This window comes from Prionailurus viverrinus, chromosome A3 (genome assembly GCF_022837055.1).
Source record: "Prionailurus viverrinus isolate Anna chromosome A3, UM_Priviv_1.0, whole genome shotgun sequence".
Lineage (NCBI taxonomy): Eukaryota > Metazoa > Chordata > Mammalia > Carnivora > Felidae > Prionailurus > Prionailurus viverrinus.
The window spans coordinates 106,359,662-106,378,631 of record NC_062563.1 but is presented as its reverse complement, the minus strand read 5'-3'; the positions used below and the strand labels follow the sequence as shown (position 1 = coordinate 106,378,631).

The 18,970-nt window shown below is 36.0% G+C and overlaps 1 protein-coding gene across 7 annotated transcripts in view; it reads left to right on the top strand.

The window, feature by feature from the left end:
- EML4 (EMAP like 4) overlaps positions 1–18,970 on the top strand; it is a 161,528-nt gene that overhangs the window by 56,043 nt on the left and 86,515 nt on the right. For 2 of the 7 annotated variants that reach the window (XM_047851944.1, XM_047851945.1), the window contains exons 1-2: positions 3,410–3,537; positions 13,186–13,368. In XM_047851944.1, the coding sequence (XP_047707900.1) occupies positions 3,471–3,537; positions 13,186–13,368 (250 nt within the window). In that variant the 5' untranslated portion in view covers positions 3,410–3,470. Of the gene's footprint in view, positions 1–3,407; positions 3,538–13,185; positions 13,369–18,970 lie in introns of those variants that run through there. The other 5 variants (XM_047851950.1, XM_047851948.1, XM_047851943.1 and 2 more) reach the window with 4 other exon arrangements.

The window sequence follows — 18,970 nt, the reverse complement described above, 5'->3', positions numbered from 1 at the left end:
GTTTACATAGCTCTCCAGTTGCATTGCTTTTCTAAATTTTTCTGAAAATTCTCATCAATATTTTATTTAAATAACTTGTTCCAGAGACCAAACTTTCATTTTTCCCTCCCATTAAAAATCGACTGATTTTCTTTTTTGAGTCTCACTATTTTCTGTATAAATCTATCAGGGCAAGTGTTGTATTACACTTTGTTTACATTTCTTTCTCCCCCACTCATCCATGCTTTTTAGGTTTGGAGACTATCTTATCCAATGAATGGCGTATAATTAGAAGTTCATTAAATGTTAATCTGCTAATTCCAATTTAGCTTTTTTTTTTTTTAAGTGTTTGTTTATTTTTGAGAGACAGAGTGGGGCAGGGGCAGAGAGAGAGGGAAACAGAGAGCCCAAAGCAGGTTCCACACTGACAGCTGAGAGCCTGATGTGGGGCTTGAACTCCCGAACCAAATGACCCGAGTCAAAGTTGGACACTTAACCGACTAAGCCACCCAGGCATCCCCCAGTTTAACATTCTGATGATGAAATGGAATTTGGTGAATAAGTAATTAGTAAAATAATGTAGCATCTCTTTCTGCTGACTTTTCAGAGACTGTTCCAGTAAATCTTTACTGCTTAGGTGCCTGACCCTGCAGATCTTACTGAACATTGAGAATTTAGTCAATTTAGGTGTGGGTTTACCAGGCCTTTATTTTAGAATCTTAGTAATTATTTTAGTAATAGCTAACATTCATAAGACTTTCACTATTTTGCTGTCATTTTTAAGTGTCTTTTAATGATTTTTATCTAATTAAATTCTCTTTGATTTTATATGTTAGGTACTCTTAGACTCATTTTAAAGATGAAGAAACAGAGGTGTGGAGAAGTTAAGAAACTTGACCAGAGTTATACAATTAGTAAATGGTGAGCCAGTTTTTGAATCCAGGTAGTCTAAATTCAGCACTATATTCTTAACCACTGTATATATACTAAATAAAATTTTGGTTACACATGAACTTTATATTCTAAGAACAATTTTGTTAATAAAAACATACATGGTAGAATATTTTTCTTAAAGCAAGATAGGTACTATATTTTCTGCCAAGGACTGATGATTCACCAGGAGGGGTGGGGGGGCAGGGAGAAGAGGCAGAGAGAAAATGTGAATGAGTAAGTTTAGGACTAAATACATAAAGAAAGCATTGAGTTTGTCTAAGGAATCAGTAAGGGGAAGAGGTGGGTTGTTTGTTTTAATGGAGAGATATAGGCATTTTAGCTTATTTACTCATAACAAAAAAATTAGTGAAATAAGTTGTCTGTAGTCCTGGGTTGAGGCCTTTTAGTGCAAAAATATCTAACCTCTTGATTGGGCTAAATCTCTAAAACTGTGACAGCAATAACAAAAATATACTTAATGGGCATATTGTGACAGAGAGAGGGGAAGAAGGGGAAGAAAGGCAGGGAGAGACAGAATCTCAAAGTCCAGGAACAAAAGAGGAAAAGGGGATATTCAGAGAAAGAAGAAGCCAAAAAAGGAAGAAATATTTAGGGCAATGAGAGATAACCTGTCTTTTCTATCAGTCATCGGCTAAAATTGTTTCTTCCAGATCCTTTCCCCAGCCCCATGAAACTTTTCATGTGGGGGTTCTGTTCTTCTAAAGCGACCCCAGTACTCTGCATGTCACTAAGGTAAAAGGGGTCTCTATCTCGCCCCTTGTTCAGTCCTGTCTTTGCTGTTGATTCTACAGTGTGTCCACAATAAATCAACCAGTGTTTGGAGAGTTACCAGTGCTAATGGTGTTTTCCAGGTGTAGAGGAAAATAAAACGAAATAGCTTCTCCCCTAGAGGACTTTGCAATCTAGTTAGGAATTTAGAATGTAACTTTATTAAAAGATAATTAACAATATCCTGCAATATGATGTGTCAGATGGTATAGACATTCCACACTCAGCTGTAGCTCTTTAACCAGCTCTTTTTAGCAGGCAACCTTGTCTCCTACTTTACAGATTAAAAATTTTGGTATAAAAACAAACATCTGTGCCTGCTTTCATCCTCTTTCTTCTTAGATAAAACAGTCTCCCTTTTCAAGGCTCATTCTTTGGGCTGTATTTTCTTTCTTCCTTTCTTTTTAAGTTTTATTTATTTAAGTAATCTCTACACCGCGTGTGGGGCTGGAACTCACAACCCCAAGATCAAGAGTCCCATGGTCTTCTGACTGAGCCAGCCAGGATCCCCTGGGCTGTATTTTCTATTTTAGCCCTTCACATCTTCTTTAACTGGAGTTTTCCTGTATGTCCTTTCATATTAGTACACATCACTCTGTTGTTGATTTTTTTCCCCAAACCCTGAAAATATATTGCCCTTCTATCTGGAGCAAAAACCCCATCATCATCCTTCCACAACATTGTCTCCACCCCTCACCCATTTATTTCCCCCTTCCATCTTCACTACCTCATGGTCACAGTTCAGTGCATTGTAGACTCTTGATTGGGCTCAGGTCATGATCTCCCAGTTTGTGGGATCAAGGTGCTCACAGCTCACAGTCTGCTTGGGATTCTCTGTCCTCTGCCCCTCCTCTGCTCATGCTCGCTTGCTTGCTCGCTCTGTCTCAAAATAAATAAGCATTAAAAATTGTTTATTACTCGTGCAGTTGTACTATTTTACAGTAATTTGGGAAATTAAGTGAATTAAGAAAAATGACTGTTCTCATTGTACATTCATCTCACTTAAGTATAATGCTTATAATGAATCAGCCATGTTAGTTTTAACACTAAAATTTCAAAAATGATTGAAAAGTGATAATTCTTTTAGTTTCTTTAAAGTAACGGTGGATTTTATTTTATTCAAAACAAAAAGGAAAAAAGGAAATGAGATTTGCCACTTTGCACACACATTCTTAGTTTTTTTATTTCCTAGTAGAGGAAAATACTTTGGGGGCTTTAACTGTGTTACTTATAGAAACTGTTGAGTATATTTTGTGTTTCAGTTTCAAAAGGCAAAAACTGAGTTTTGTATTTGAAGCAGTTGCACCTTATGCTTAATCAATTAAAAGAAGATCAGAAAAGTCTGAGGACAACCAAATTATTGTAATGAATATTCATTCATGTGGTGTATTAATTCATGTGTTTCTGCCTATGCCTGGAGTTTAGCCACTCCCCAAAGCAGCCAAAGTTTTTTGTCTGTATCTTTACCCCCTTTTGGCTGCATGCTCTGTTTGCTCTCTCTCCTTCAGTGTCTTTGTCTCTCTTTATAAATAAGTAGAAAACTTTACTTCAGAGAGCAAAGGGACAAGAGAAGAGCTATCTTAAGAAATTTTTATTTGTGCCAACATAGAAGTGCTTTGTGGTAGGCCATCTGGACCGGGAGGATTTCCTCAGAATGTAAAGTATGTCGTGAGATTTAGAGAGCTGGGATTTGCTCTGGAACTATCTGGGAAGGCAGCAGGAAACGTAGACAGAACTGGTTTATATTGCTTGTAACGTAGGTGGCAAGAATGGAAGACAGCTTGCCTGGTCTCGCTTCAGTGTGTGTTTCCTCTACACTTACGAACTTCTGCACTGGTAACGTATCTTTCCTTTCCCGCGAATTCAAAACCTGTCTCACAGACTTTACTCATGACAAAAGAAGTCTGAGGACTGGGAGTGAACCTAGATCCGTTCTCCACCCCCCCCCACCCCCCTCCTCTCTTTAAATATATGTGTCAGTAATGGCATAAATATTTGCTTACATACTTTTACAAAGTATTTAAGACTGAACCCACTATGTAAATAAATATAATCCTTTTGTGAGGGCAGAGTGGGCTTTGCTCAACTTGTTCTTGCCCTGCCCCCCACAAAGGATGGCCATTACACTATTCTTGAGGGAAAAAATTAAAACAGCAGCTTTTAATGGAAAATAATTCAAAAATGCCTCTCTAAAATAATAGCAAATCATAAATTATGTAATTAAGCTTGATGTTTGCTTCTATGAAGTCTAACCAGAAAATTTCATCAAAAGCAGAATTATCTGTTTTTAATTCTTTTTTTGTTAAATTAAGTAAGAGTTGGGGGGGGAGCCATTTTAATTGTGAATTAATCCTGGTGATAGAATAAGTAAAGAAGTAAAGTCTGTCCCTGGGACCAGCCACCATGCTCAGAGTACTGTAGCAAAAATATTTTTCGGGGTGTGTGTGTGTGTGTGTGTGTGTGTGTGTGTGTGTGTGTTTTGCTTTGTTTTTCTTTTGTTTTTTTACTTAACACAGTTTCTCTTTTATGCTAGTAGATGAATTTTTAGTAAGACTGTATTACAAGGAAAAACACTTAGTTTTAAAAATGGAAAATAAGCAACATTATTTGTGTTATTTCATTGAAGACAGAAGCCAGTCTTACTTTCATAGAATCATATTGCTAACTGGAGGTAATTGATATTGTCATTTACTAGCAAAATAAAATATCCAAGGTTTTAGCAATTTAAATGCCTTACTTAATTAAAACTTTGAGAGAAAAATGTGGCTTTTGAAATAGAATATTATGATAAATAGGAAACCTTAATTCCTGCATAAGTATAAACATATCTTCCTATGAGCGGCTGTGTTTTTAGAATGTATTTTCTTTGGTTTATTTCCACAAATAAATTTTAGCTGTTGTAGAACACATAGTGCATTACTTCTTGATATAGTCCTTAAGTATTTCTCTCTTTATGCAATATTTGAAGACAACCAATTCCAATTTAGAACAAAACAAAAAAATCATTTAAGTTTGTAAATTCCTTCTGATATGAATTTACTAACGTGGCAAATCATTTGTAATTGCGTTTTATGTTATAAACAAATAATTTTTAAAGACCAGCTCTTCCTTTGAATGTATTGTATTGATTTTTGTGTCTCTTCTTAGCCTGAGAATATTCTTTTTGAGTCTCATTTATATTCATACTTTTTACAGAAATGCTTTCATTGGCCAAAATTGTTTCTTCCAGATCCTCTTCCCAGCCCCATGAAACTTCTCATGAGGGGGTTCTGTTCTTATAAAGCATAAAAATCTATAAATTAACCAAATTTGCATTGAAAATTCTACATCACAGCCTAAATTAGCTTTGCTTTTTTTTCTGAGAAAATAATTTAAATTTTATTTACACAGAATTGTGTGTGTGTGTGTGTGTGTGTGTGTGTGCGTGCACGCACATGTGCACAGAAAATTCATTTAAAAGAGTATAAGGCAGCAAAAATCCTCAGAAATCCCACTTCTCTGAGACCTACCTCTAGTGTCTCTATATCTGTATGTACATGTATACCTGTAGATACACAGTTCTACACAAAATACACGGTAATTGTTGCCTTGCAAATTTTTTGTCTATATATTTTTTATTTCATAGTATGTGGTCACTCTTAATAAACTTGCTTATGATTATAAATATACATCATCCTTTTTAAGAGTACATAGTATACCATAGTGCAACCATTTAATCAGTTGCCTATTTATAGTCCTTTAAGCTAGTGCCATATTTTTTTCAGCTGTAAACAATGCATGGTATTGTTACTATTTTCTCATGTTTCTTCATCCTTACTAGCTCCTCTAATCTTCCAATTTGCATTGTCTTTCTACCCAGTAAATCCTGCCAGTGCCTTAACATAAGTGTTTTTAACAAGGGGAGATCATAGACCATTTAAAAACATTTTTTAATATTTGTTCTTTGAATGGTATTGTGTACTGAATAATATACTTCTCTGAAATGAACTATTTTTTCCCCCAGAGATTTATAGGTAATAATTAAGGGTCCTACCATTAGCCTCAAACTGTCATAAAAACCATCTTATTTAGTTGTTTTTATGACATAAAACCTCAGAGTTTTTTGGAAGTACAATTCCACTTTTTATCTGTTTTGGAAAATTTAATGTGCAAAGATGGTTCTCCAAAAAATAAAATGAGAAAACCAACTATAATTTACTCATCTCCAAAATTCTTTTTTTTTTTTTAACGATACAGATGTTATGTTATCTGTGGATGCCTCCCTATACTAGCCCTTGCCCTCTGTCACCAGAAGTAACTATTGTCACAAATTTTGTGTATATTATTCTCTTTATAGTTTTATTCTAAATAATATGTTACTTATTTTTGTGTTTTTTGAATTTTTATAAAGTTTATCTGACTTGCTTTTTATGCTTATCAGTATATTCCTTGGACTCATACATGATGTTGCATTACCACTCGGTATTATTCTGTTGAATGTTTGTATCACAGTATATTTACCCATTTTACAGTTGATGAACATTTAGATTTTTTTTCCAGTGTTTCTATTTTGAACTATGCTGTTGTGAACATTCTTGAACATGCCTCTTGGTATATGTGTGCAAGAGCAGAGACTGGGAATACCTGGTAGATAACCTGTTTTGTAAAGTTTTATTGGAACATAGCCATACCCAATCATTTACATATTTATATATAGCTGTTTTTTGTATTATAAAGGCAGATCTGAGGAATTGCTACAGGGGCTCTATGGTCTGCAAAGCTAAAATATTTATCTAGCTCTTTAACAGAAAACGCTTGCCAGTCCTGCTGTAGGATAGGGTATATACACCTAGAAGTGAACTTGCTGAGTCATAAGATGTGTGCATCTTCAGTTTTACCAGATGATGCCATGGTTGGGTTCCCCCCCTCCTCCCCACAAAGTCATTGAAACAGTTTATATCTCCTAGCAATAATGTAGGAGAGTTCACATTACTCTGTATCCCTGGGAACACTTGATATTGTCACACTTTGAATGTTTTGCCAGTTTGGTGAGTATAAAATAGTATTTTATATGGTTTTAATTTTCCTTTCCAAAATTATTATTTATTTTTATTATTTTAAATGCTTATTTTTGAGAGAGAGAGAAAAAACAGTGTGAGTGGGGGAGGGGCAGAGAGAGAGACAGACAGACAGACAGACAGACAGACAGAATCTGAAGCAGGCTCCACGCTCTGAGCTGTCAGCACAGAGCCCGATGCAGGGCTTGAACTCACAAACTGTGAGATCATGACCTGAGCTGATTTTGGACACTTAACCAATTGAGCCACCCAGGTGCCCCTGCTTTCCAAAATTATTAATGAGGTGCTTGAGCCTCATTTCATATGTTCATTGGCCATTTGTTCCTTTTTGTGATGCTTAGTCGAGATTTTTACCAATTTTTCTGTTACCAGTTTGCAGGAATTCTTTATTCAGGATAGTAATTCATTACCAGTTATAGGTGTTAAAACTATCTTCTCCCAGTTTGTAAATTGCTTTTTCTCTTTATCGTGTCTTTTAGTGTGCATACATTCTGAATTCTAATGTAGATAAGTATCAGTCTTTACTTTTATGGGTAGTGCTTTCTGTGTCTCATTTAGGAACCTCTCCTTCACTTCCAAAATATGAAGATATTCTCTCTTACTTACTAAAGGTTTTATAATTTTATCTTTAATCCTTTAATTTACTTGGATTTTATTTTTGTGTGTGGTGGAGATAATAACTTCATTATATACTTAATTTTAATGAATTTTGTAAATTTTAATTTAACTTGGGAAATTTAGTCATTATTTACATATTTTTATCAGCTAGAATCTTTTTCTCTTCCTCTGGGCCTCCAGTGACACTAATATTAGGTCCAAGGCTGCTTTTTTTTTCCTCCCTTTCTGTTTAGATTGTATAAATCATATATATAATGCATGTGTATATAATATACATTCTAATATGATTTTTTAAATAAAAGAAGTTCTAATTTCAAAGATTATTTTCTTATAAACAAAAGCTTGGTTATCCAGTATCCCATAATTTAGGAAGTTAGATTGGGAAAGAATGTTGCTATAGACAGCCATAGTTAATCCTAACTGCAAATAGTGAAGCAGAAAAGGTATCAAGAAAGATCAGAAATTTGAAAATGTAATACTTTGAGTTATTTAATTAGAAATATAATAGCCTCTAGTGCATCATTCTGTCACAGTACTTGTAGCACAAAGTAATTAGTATTCTCAATGAAGATTGAGCCATCGAGAAGTGGCTAAATTAGAATTGTATGTCTTAGTCAAGAAGGCAAGAAAGTATTTTACTTTAGAAAGATTTACACAAAATCATTAGCGTTGAAAAGGTACTAGAATATATAGGCATGTCTCATTCTGATGTGTTGCTGGATTGCCAACTTTTGGATATTTAGAATAGAATATGTTTATCTCTGCAAAGGTAATGTATTTCTGAATAACTCAGAAGCCAAATTAACTGATTCATTGTAGTAAAAGCATAATGAACAGCTATCATTGTAGTTTTAACACTATAATATTGAATATTGAAGTCTACTAGTTACATATAAATTTGCTTACACCACTAGTAAAAGAGACTTATGCCAACAAATAAGAGTAGACTGATAGATAAGAGGTTTATGGACCTCCGTTCTCTCTCCATTCACCTCCCTCAACCCAATGAGTTTAACAACCCTTGAGGATTCATTTGTAGTAACTTTTAAGGCTAGAAACTATCTTGAAAAGGAGCAAAGAAATGGGAGCTTATTGTGGTATAAGGAAAAGGAGCTAATGTATACTTACATTAGGAAAAGGAAGTGTAAAAAGCTCCCAGAAAGTAGACATATTCTATTTACTGAACAGATATGTCTTGTGAAGGAGAGAGAGTGTGGTGCATTAGATCATGAGAGAAAAAAATAAGAACAAAGTTTTCAAAATAGAGAAGAGCGATGGATTTTTTAGAGTCATCTCAGGGAGCAATTCTAACCCCAGTTTGCTGTTTGACCAAGAGTAATTCACTTGAGTACCTAGAGTCTTAGTTTATTTATCTGTAAAACGGTAGGAGAGAGGGAGAGGGAGAGGGAGAGGGAGAGGGAGAGAGAGAGAGAGAGAGAGAGAGAGAGAGAGAGAGAGAAAGAAAGCAAGTGGGGCAGAGAGAGAATCCCAAGCAGGCTCTGCGCTGTCAGCACAGAGCCCCACGTGGGTCTCAAACTGAGATCATGACCTGAGCTGAAATTGAGAGTCGGACGCTTAACCGACTGAGGCACCCAGGCACCCCTATATGTTACTTAATCTTAAGCTAAAATGCATTGCTTCTGGAGCTTGATTTCTTAAAGCAAGTTTGTTCCATGCACAGTATTCCAATTTTATTAAAAAGCCTGCTAGAAGGGGCACCTGGGTGGCTCAGTCAGTTAAGCGTCCAGCTTCAGCTCAGGTCACGATCTCGCGGTCCGTGAGTTCGAGCCCCGCATCGGGCTCTGGGCTGATGGCTCAGAGCCTGGAGCCTGCTTCCGATTCTGTGTCTCCCTCTCTGCCCCTCCCCCGTTTATGCTTGCTCGCTCGCTCTCTCTCTCTCTCTCTCTCTCTCTCTCTCTCAAAAATAAATAAATGTTAAAAAAAATTTTTTAAAAAACATGCTAGAATATAAGGCAATTAATGCAAATTTTTACTCATTGATTACAAAGGCTAGAAAAGAGGCTGTGTTAAAGACAACAACCCTTCCTGCCTCAAAATAAGTAAACTTAAAAAAAGATTAACATATTATACATTTTTATGGTGAATTTCAGGTAATATAGAAATACACTGAAAAGCAAAAATTACTTTTTACTCCTCTCTTTCCAATCTCATTCTCCTAATCAGAAATAACCCAGTCACCAGTTTGATGTGTATCCCTCTAGACTTTTTTCTATGTGTACAATATATACATATATAAATATGAAGCTTTGTTTTATTTATGTATTTTTAATTTTTTTAATGTTTATTTCTGAGAGAGAGAGAGAGAGAGAGAGAGAGAGAGAGACACCAAGTGTGAACGGGGGAGGGTCAGAGAGAGAGAACGACACAGAATCCAAAGCAGGCTCCAGGCTCTGAGCTGTCAGTACAGAGCCTGACACAGGGCTCAAACTCAAAAACCACAAGATCATGAACTGAGCGGAAATCAAGAGTTGGATGCTTAACTGACTGAGCCGCCCAGGCGCCCCCAAAATTACCTTTTTCAAACAAAAACATGATTATATCACTCAGTAGTTATAACTCTTTAGTAGCTTTGTGGGGGGAAAAAAAATACATTTTTTTGGTCCTCCTGTGATTATTGTTAAGAATGTAACATGAAATACACTAAAGGGGCACTTAAATTGTGAGCCAAGAATCCTGTGTTTGAGTCTCAGGTATCAAGACTGATTTGGTGACCTTGGGCAAGGCTATTTAACTTCTTGAGCTGTTTCCTCAAATACCAAATATAGATAGTGTGAGGAGGGGGATAAGGTAATAATATGAAAGGTACAATATAAACGCAGGACATTGTTAATAGTTAACCTTGTATTTGTTATGCCCTTTGAAAAATTGTCCTTGTGTCTTATCACAGTATCTAGCAGGTCATGGTAGGATTTTTACAAGCTGAACCACCCTTCATTTCACGTTTCACATAATAAAAACCTCAGTTACTAAGAAAAAAAAGTCTAGAAAAGTTAAATGATTTGACAAAAATGAAAACTAGTACCATGTCAGTAGTAAAATGCTGTATAACCTTGACCTTATAGTCTGATAGTCTTTCCACCAGGCTCTGCTGCCTTCCCCAAATAATTAAGATTATGTATTTATAAAAATCACATAAATATGTTGTTTGTGATTGCAATTTAATTATATAACTCATCCTTCATAAATTGAGAACAGTGTAGAATGGCACATCCATATTATTTACTGTCTTCGTCAGGACCTTTGGCTTACAAGAAATGGCTTGCAAAAAGGGAATTTATTAGTAGATATAATTAGCTGGGAGGAATATTAGAGCAACTCTGAGAATGGAAGGTCCTGGATTTCAGAGACTAGAACTGTATCTCAGGGCGGTTAAGACTCTCTGTCACTAATGGCCCTAGGTCTGTGTCCTTAGTTAGCAAACCAGGAAGAAGGATGGACTACAGCTCTGTCTCTGGGAAACTTGGGAGGATTCCATTTGGCCTAGCCCACATCTCACAACCACTCCTGTAAGTAGTAGTAGATTAAACCATATGAAATTGCCAGTAAATATTTTTTACCAACTTGAAAGGCCATTTTGTATGGTTAACCTATTAATAGTGCAGGGTGGTAGAGGGGAGAATGAGGCATCATTGATTAACAGCCCTAATGGGACATCAGAAAATGGTAGAGTTCCACAAAAGAGAAGAGGTGCTTTTCTTCCAACCAGAAGAAGGAAAATAGGAAGGCATTCTGGGCAGACAAAAATCATAGTGACATAATAGAATGCACGAAGTGTGTGGGTCAGCTAGAATTCAGCTGGGCCACTGTGGAAATGAAAGAGGCCTCAAATATTAAAATTTCTAAAGTGAGAGACTGAATTGTTCTTACTAGTCCTTTTCTTAAGCATCTCAGTTTGACAGAACTCCTTTTATGTAACAAATGCACCCAAAGCACTCAAATTACAACTATTGTACTTTTCTGTTGTATCCTAACATTTGTTGGGTATCAAACATGTTTAGGCACCTTCCTCATAACCTGTTTAAAGATGAAGAAATTGAGGTTCAGAGAATTTGCCTAAGATTATACAACTAATCATTATTAAAGTCTAAATTGAAAATAAATTTTCATTCTATACTGGTACTTCTCAAAGATTGTGCATGAAATACCTCTAAAAGCAGAAGAGAGTATGGGGTGCCTGGGTGGTTTAGTCCGTTAAGCATCTGACTTCGACTCAAGTTATGATCTCACCATTCATGGGTTCGAGCCCCATGTCGGCCTCTCTGCTGATAGCTCAGAGCCTGGAGCCTGCATCTGATTCTGTGTCTCCCTCTCTCTTTGTCCCTCCCCTTCTTCCTTCTTGCGCTCTGTCTCTCTCTCTTTCACAAAAATAACGTTTAAAAAATTAAAAAAAAAAAAAAAAAAGAAGAGAGTACATATATATACCTGAGAGGTCTGTTGGCATATGTGATCTTAAACATAAATATTGTTTACGGCTCCATAACAAAGTGGTGATAGCCTTGCTTTTTAAATGCTGAATTGTTTTAACTCAAACTTTGAGTTAAATTGTCTTTTTAAGAAGATGGATAACACATTCAGTAGGAGAAAAATGGCACACTGTGCCTTTATTGTGTGAATAACTGACCCGGTTTATAAAACTCTGGTCCAAACCATACTTCTTGTAAGAATCTGAATTTTCATGCTTATAGTGCATTAGCCAACAGCTATTGATCTTTCTATATGTTTGGGTTCTGACTGACCAACTGTTAACAGTGTGCTCTAAAGTTACATAGCTTTGGAAGTAGTTTGTAATTGCTATGTTATAGTTAAACTTTATTTTAGTCTTTTTGTTGTTGTTGTTGTTGTTGTTGTTATATACCTAACAAATAAGTATTAGCTGTGTGCTTTATAGAAACCACACTTCTTTTTCAAGAGTTGGGACTCGGGTAAGAAAAAACAAGAATATATAGCAATATCTTGTGGCATTTGGGGAGTATAATAGTAAAGACAGAAATAAAGAGTGCTTTCTGATCATTGATGCTGAAGGTGAGTGGTTCGCAGTCTTATACATAAAGCAAAACTGTGAAGTGATTTGTACTCCTTTTTTATTTTCATAGAGAAGTAGGATAATGATGTGATAGTTTAAAGGATACTTTGGATAGGTGACTGTCTTGCAAGTTTCCAGAAGTCTCCAAAGTGATCTATTTAGAGAAAATTTTGATGAAAAAACTAGTTAAGGTTATAATGTAATAATGGGGAAAATTTGATCATGGGGAAAATTTTCATAATTGTAGTTTTATGTCAGATATATTAACTTTTACTATTTTTAATTCATTCAAATAGCTATGGAAAATATTTACAGAAGTTAATCTGTGTAAAAATGATGGGTTTGTTTTTTCCCCCCAATTTTTGTCATCTTTTAAAAGACTTACCTGAATAGATCTTCTTTATGTTCCTTTTTTTGTTTGTTTGTTGTTTTTTAAGAGCATGAGAGTGAGTGTGAGCAGAGGTGGGAGGGTGGGGAGAGATGGGGAAAGGGAGAATCTTTTTTGTTTTTTTGTTTTTTTAAATGTTTGTTTGTTTATTTTGAGAGAGAGAATCCCAAGCAGGCTCCATGCTGTCAGCACAGAGCCCAATTCAGGGCTTGTACCCATGACTGTGAGATCATGACCTAAGCCAAAATCAAGAGTCAGAAGCTCAACCGTCTGAGCCACCCAGGCACCCCTGAATAGATCTCTTTATTTGTTGTTAGATTCTTTCTTGAACAGTTTACTTAAAAAAAAAAAACAAACCCATCTTCTTCATTTTATAGATGATAGTATTTCTGCTGCAAGTACTTCCGACGTTCAAGATCGCCTCTCAGCTCTTGAGTTACGAGTTCAACAACAAGAAGATGAAATCACTGTGCTAAAGGCAGCTTTGGCTGATGTTTTGAGGCGTCTTGCAATCTCCGAAGATCATGTAGCCTCAGTGAAAAAATCAGTTCCAAGTAAAGGTAATTGTTAAAGTAGGAAAAGTCTTGCTTTTTGCAGCTTACTTTGCAATAATGTGTAAAACTTGTGTATTTTATCAGTGACATTAAACCAAGAATATAAAACTATAGTTTGTCTTTTGGATTAGTTGTAACTATAGTTTGTTACATTGCCTTTTTTTTTTTCATTCCCAAGAAATTCTGAAAGTTTACTATTTATTATTTTAAGTAGGAATATTTTTGTAATACCACTGATTGTACATACAGCTTTTATGTCATAGTATTTGTGTGAATTTAGTATTTTCCAACTAGATAACAAATTTACTGAGGGCAGGAATTGAATCTTCTTTTTGTGTCTCCCATAGTAACTAATTAGCATTGTATCTTGAACATAGTAGATAGGCACCCATGTACTTTTTGAGTCAGTCCTCTTACCATTACAGAAATGATAAAAGTCATAGTTCAAACAACCTTATTCTAAGCCTTCTGTGGTCATTAGTGAGAAAAGTTCTGAAGAATTTAAGCTCTGAAACTTATTACCAACCCCAGTACCGTGTTAATTTTAACTTATAGATATTAAGGGTTTTCACAGGTTGAGAGAAACAGTCATTAGAATGCTATTATTCTGAGTTTGGAGCAGATCTTGTGTGGCCTTTCCCTTCCTCCAACCACCTAGAAAGAATTTTAAATTCTTTTATGTTAAGCAACTGAATCTATTATTTCATATATCTTACGATTTTTTTGGTAGAGTAGGTGGACATAGGCATAACTATCCCCCATTTTGGCAATGGGCAAAGTGAGGATATTTACGAATTCAGTTTCTGAATGTTGAGTTTGAAGTTATATGGTGTGGAGGTAGACACATAGATAGCTGAATTATAGGTCTAGTGTTCATGTTAATCTTGGCTAGCAGGAAGAATTTGGGAATATTCAGCTTATGGATAATAGTTGGAGCCATAGAAAGAGGATGTAAAATGAGAACGAGGCTCAGGATAGTTCTCTTGGGAGCTCTAGTATTTCAGCAAAGAAAAAGTGATTCATGTTGCCAGATGCTACAAAGAGATTGAATAAAACAAAGACTGAGAGGTGACCCTTGGATTTGGCATTTATGAGGTTACTAGAAACCTCCACAAGCAATTGTAGTGGAGTGGTAGGATTGCAAATCAAATTACAGTCGACGAGAATTGTGGAATTGGGAGTAGCAACTAGAGTCACTCTTCAAAAAATAGGCCTGAGGGAAGAAAGATGGTAGTAACTAGAGGAAGATGTTAAATTGAAGGTCAGCTTTAATTTAATTTTTATTGTTTAAGATGTTACAGACTTGAGGATAAAGATAAGTTGAGGACAAAAGACAGCATGGACGAAGATATTAATGCCAACATGAATAGGGGGTGGGAATTGATGAGGCAGGTTTCCTGAGAGTTTGGACAAGAACTGTAGCACAGGTAAGAAACTATTGGTCTTAGAAGACTCCTTCTTCTGGGATAGACTGAAAAGAGCTAAAACTATGTGGGGGTCACTAAATATTCACAGTTGTCAGGGCTGGAACTTCGATTCCTTATCACTTTTCCTCAGGAGACAGTGATGCTCTCTAAGAAGGTAAGACAGTTCTACCGGTGAAAAAAGGGGTAATTGGAACGACTAGCAATAGGAGACCATAGACATACGAAGGAAGTGCTGAGTCACCTTGAAAACATTGAAGTGGTGCATTCTGATTGTGTGGTTCCCGTTCTTTTTTTTTTTTTTAAGTTATTTTTAATTTTTATTATTGAAGTGTATAGTTAACATACAGTGTTACATTAGTTTCAAGTGTACAGTATCATGATTCAACAATTCTGTTTAGTCAGTGGTCTCCATGATAGTTCCCATACATTATCATACCTTACATTATTACAGTATTAATGACTATATTCCCTTCCCTATGTTGTATTTTAATAAATGAATGGGTAAAGAAGATGTGATATATATATATGTATATGTGTGTGTGTGTGTGTGTGTGTACACACACACACACACACAATGTGATTCCCATTCTTATACTTCCCACCTTCAAACACTCTAGGCCTAGGTAGTTAATAGTGGAGACTTAGACAGGTGGCTGGGTTGATCTGCTCCATTAGTGGTTAGTAAGATAAATGTGTCAGTGACAAGGGATAAGGGACTGGAAAGTTTGGCAAAAGATTTCATAGAAACCACTTTGGCTAATAATGTTATATTGCAGTCCTTAAATTTTTTTGAGAACCAGCTTTGAGGACTGCCAAAATCAAGCCAGGAAGAACTTTATTTGGTTATAAATTGATTTTAATAAGAGGATTCTGGAGTTGTTAGAGTAGAATGAGGAGCCAGATCAGTTAGTGTGTGTGGGCTTTAAAGGGAAGGTGAACTTGGTGTAGAGAAAGAACACACTTACCATTTATAATTGACATGTAACCTCAGCTTCTGACTGTATAAATATTTTAAATTCTGAAAGAGAAAATGGTACAGTGTTTGGTTATTATCCACAATATTTTTGAAAGTTTGTTTCAGGGGCGCCTGGGTGGCTCAGTCGGTTTGGCGTCTAACTTCTGCTCAGGTCATGATCTCATGGTTCCTGAGTTTGAGCCCCAGGTGCTCTGTGCTGACAGCTCACAGCCTGGAGCCTGCTTCAGATTCTGTGTCTCCCTCGCTCTGCCCCTCTCCAGCTCACTCACTCTCTCTTTCAAAAATAAATAAACGTTAAAAAGATTTTTTTAAAAAAGAAAGCTTATTTTAAATAGGTCATACTAGTTAAAAAACATTGAGAATTTTTTTATTATGCTAAAACAACAGTACGTTATAATTTTGTGTTGAGAAAAATTTAAACACTTTTTTCTGATTTTTTTATTTCCCAAGATATTTGAGTAAAAAATATTTATGGAGAAATTAAAAAAAAATTTTTTTAATGTTTTTTATTTATTTTTGAGACAGAGAGAGACAGAGCATGAGCAGGGGAGGGGCAGAGAGAGGGGGAGACACAGAATCTGAAGTGGACTCCAGGCTCTGAGCTGTCAGCCCAGAGCCCAACGCGGGCTCAAACTCACGGAGTGTGAGATCATGACCTGAGCTGAAGTCGGACGCTCAACCAACTGAGCCACCCAGGCACCCATTTATAGAGAAATTTAAAGACTGCTTTTTAAAAATTTGATAGACAGTGGTAAATTTTGTATGATTCGTCAGTTACTTCGTACTTACCTGTTCCAATGTCATAAAATACAAATAAAATTAAATAGCTGAAGTTCCTATTCTCCAGGGACATACTTTCTGTAAGTTACTCTTTCTAGTCTTTGTTTAGTTGTCCTTACTCATAATTCCTTTTTTCTCTGAAGTGAATTTAGGATCAGATTTATTTAACGCTCTTTAGTGACGACTTAACCTAGTTCTGGAGTTACAGAGCCATCTGCAGCTGCTACATTGGAACTTTTTTTCCCCCACGTACTATCAACTCCTAATCCTTATTAATAACCTTATTAATTAGATAGGGAGCTCCTTTCCACTAATTGTACTTTATAAGCTTACTATGACTGCTCTTCTTACAATGTGCCAACATGGTTACATTCTGAAATGGGGTCCACTAGTGATTATTCTTTTTTTCTTTTTTTTGACTTTTTAAAAAATTTTTATGTTTATTTTTGAGAGAGAGATACAGAGTGTGAATGGGGGAGGGGCAGAGAGAGAGGGAGACACAGAATCCAAAGTAGGCTCCAGGCTCTGAGCTGTCAGCACAAAGCCCAACGCAAGGCTCGAACCACGAGCCGTGAGATCATGACCTGAACCGAAGTCAGAACTCAACCACCTGAGCCACCCAGGTAGCCTACTAGTGATTATTCTTTAAGTTACTTAGTTAGATGCAGGCTTTGAAATGCTGTCTATAAAATAGATTAAAGGGGGAGTTGATTATATAACAATTTGGGGAGATATTATTTTAGAGATGAGCATAATTCATTGTTAAGAATTACTCTGGTTCCTTTTAGTGGAAAAATTTGCTTGACTAATTTTTGTTTGCCAATATTGATACTTAGAGAAATATGTATTTAAAGGTTTTAAATTTATTATTGGAAATTCTAAACAGCTTTATCGTGGAGTTTATAATATACAATAGAAATTATTGGGAAAATATTAGGTGATTCTTCACTATTGACGTTTGTATATAGCCTAATAAAGATCAACTGTCAGTTTTGATATTAAACAGGATTTATATTATGAATATTTGTAATGATCATTTTAAGCAAAGTATTTTATAATAAATGAAGTTTTTCATAAAATGCTCTTTTTAAAAAATAAAATTATTTTGTGGGAATTTTGTATATATTTTTAATTTTTTTTTAATGTTTGTTTATTTTTGAGAGAGAGAGAGACAGAGCCCAAGCAGGGGAGGGACAGAGAGAGGGAGACACAGAATACAAAGCAGGTTCTAGGCTCTGAGATGTCAGCATGGACCTGACGTGGGGCTCGAACTCAACGAACCATGAGATCATGACCTGAGCTGAAGTCCGACACTTAACCCACTGAACCACCCAGGGGCCCCTTGTATATTTTTTCTTTATTGAAAAAGTAATTTCTGATACTGTGGAAAATTTTATCTTCTATGTGAATTGTTTTTTAGTCCTCTGTGAAATTAGAATTTATTGTATTCACTTTCACATAAATTACTGATAGGAGAATACTCACTATCATTTGCTTAGATAGCTACACTTTTTTAGAGGATTTTTCTTTAGAAGAAGGCTAACCCCCTGTTGGATAAATAAGTGTGAAAGCTCTTTATGAAACTGTGGTTAAAAGTATAGGCTAACTTCCTTATTGATAAATTCAACTAATTTTGCTAGATGGTGGTGATACAGGGGGGACATAGCTTTAGGTGTGACTAAAACTAAATGTTGCGTATGCTGCTGGTTTAATGACATTCTACTGTGTCACTTTGTAGTAATATTACCATTCAGTAGATGTCTAAGTCAGAAGCACACCTAACTAGTCATTTCAGTATTTTTAGTACTCTTCTGTTAGTTTATTCCTTCTCATGTGCCAGCGGTATTAAAAGCTAAGCCCCATTTTTTTCTTTGGTATATTATGCTCGACACTTAACTAAGGTAGAAATTTTCCCAGTAGTTTTTTTTTTTTTTTAATTTTTTTTTAACGTTTATTTATTATTGAGAGACAGAGACAGAACATGAGCATGGGAGGGGCCAGGAGATGGGGAGACACAGAATCTGAAGCAGGCGCCAGGCTCTGAGCCGTCAGCACAGAGCCTGATGCGGGGCTCAAACTCACAAACCAAGAGATCATGACCTGACCCAAAGTCTGACGCTTAACCGACTGAGCCACCCAGGCGTCCCCTCCACCCCCCAGTAGTTTTTAAGGTAGCCAGTCATTTAAGTTTCTCATATACCTTCTCTTCTGTTGGAGAATTTTTTCCTTTTGACGGCATATGTTCATAATATATGTAGCAGTTGTAACGGAGTTCCTGCCAAAAGGAAAAAAAAAAATTACCTGTATTTTGGAACAAACGGGAAGGCCCAGGGAACACTTTGGCAAGATTAGCTGCCAGGAAGACAAATTATGTCACAGCTGGTGCCCGGGAAACCCATTAAGACCTCTCAGGGTGACCAAATGA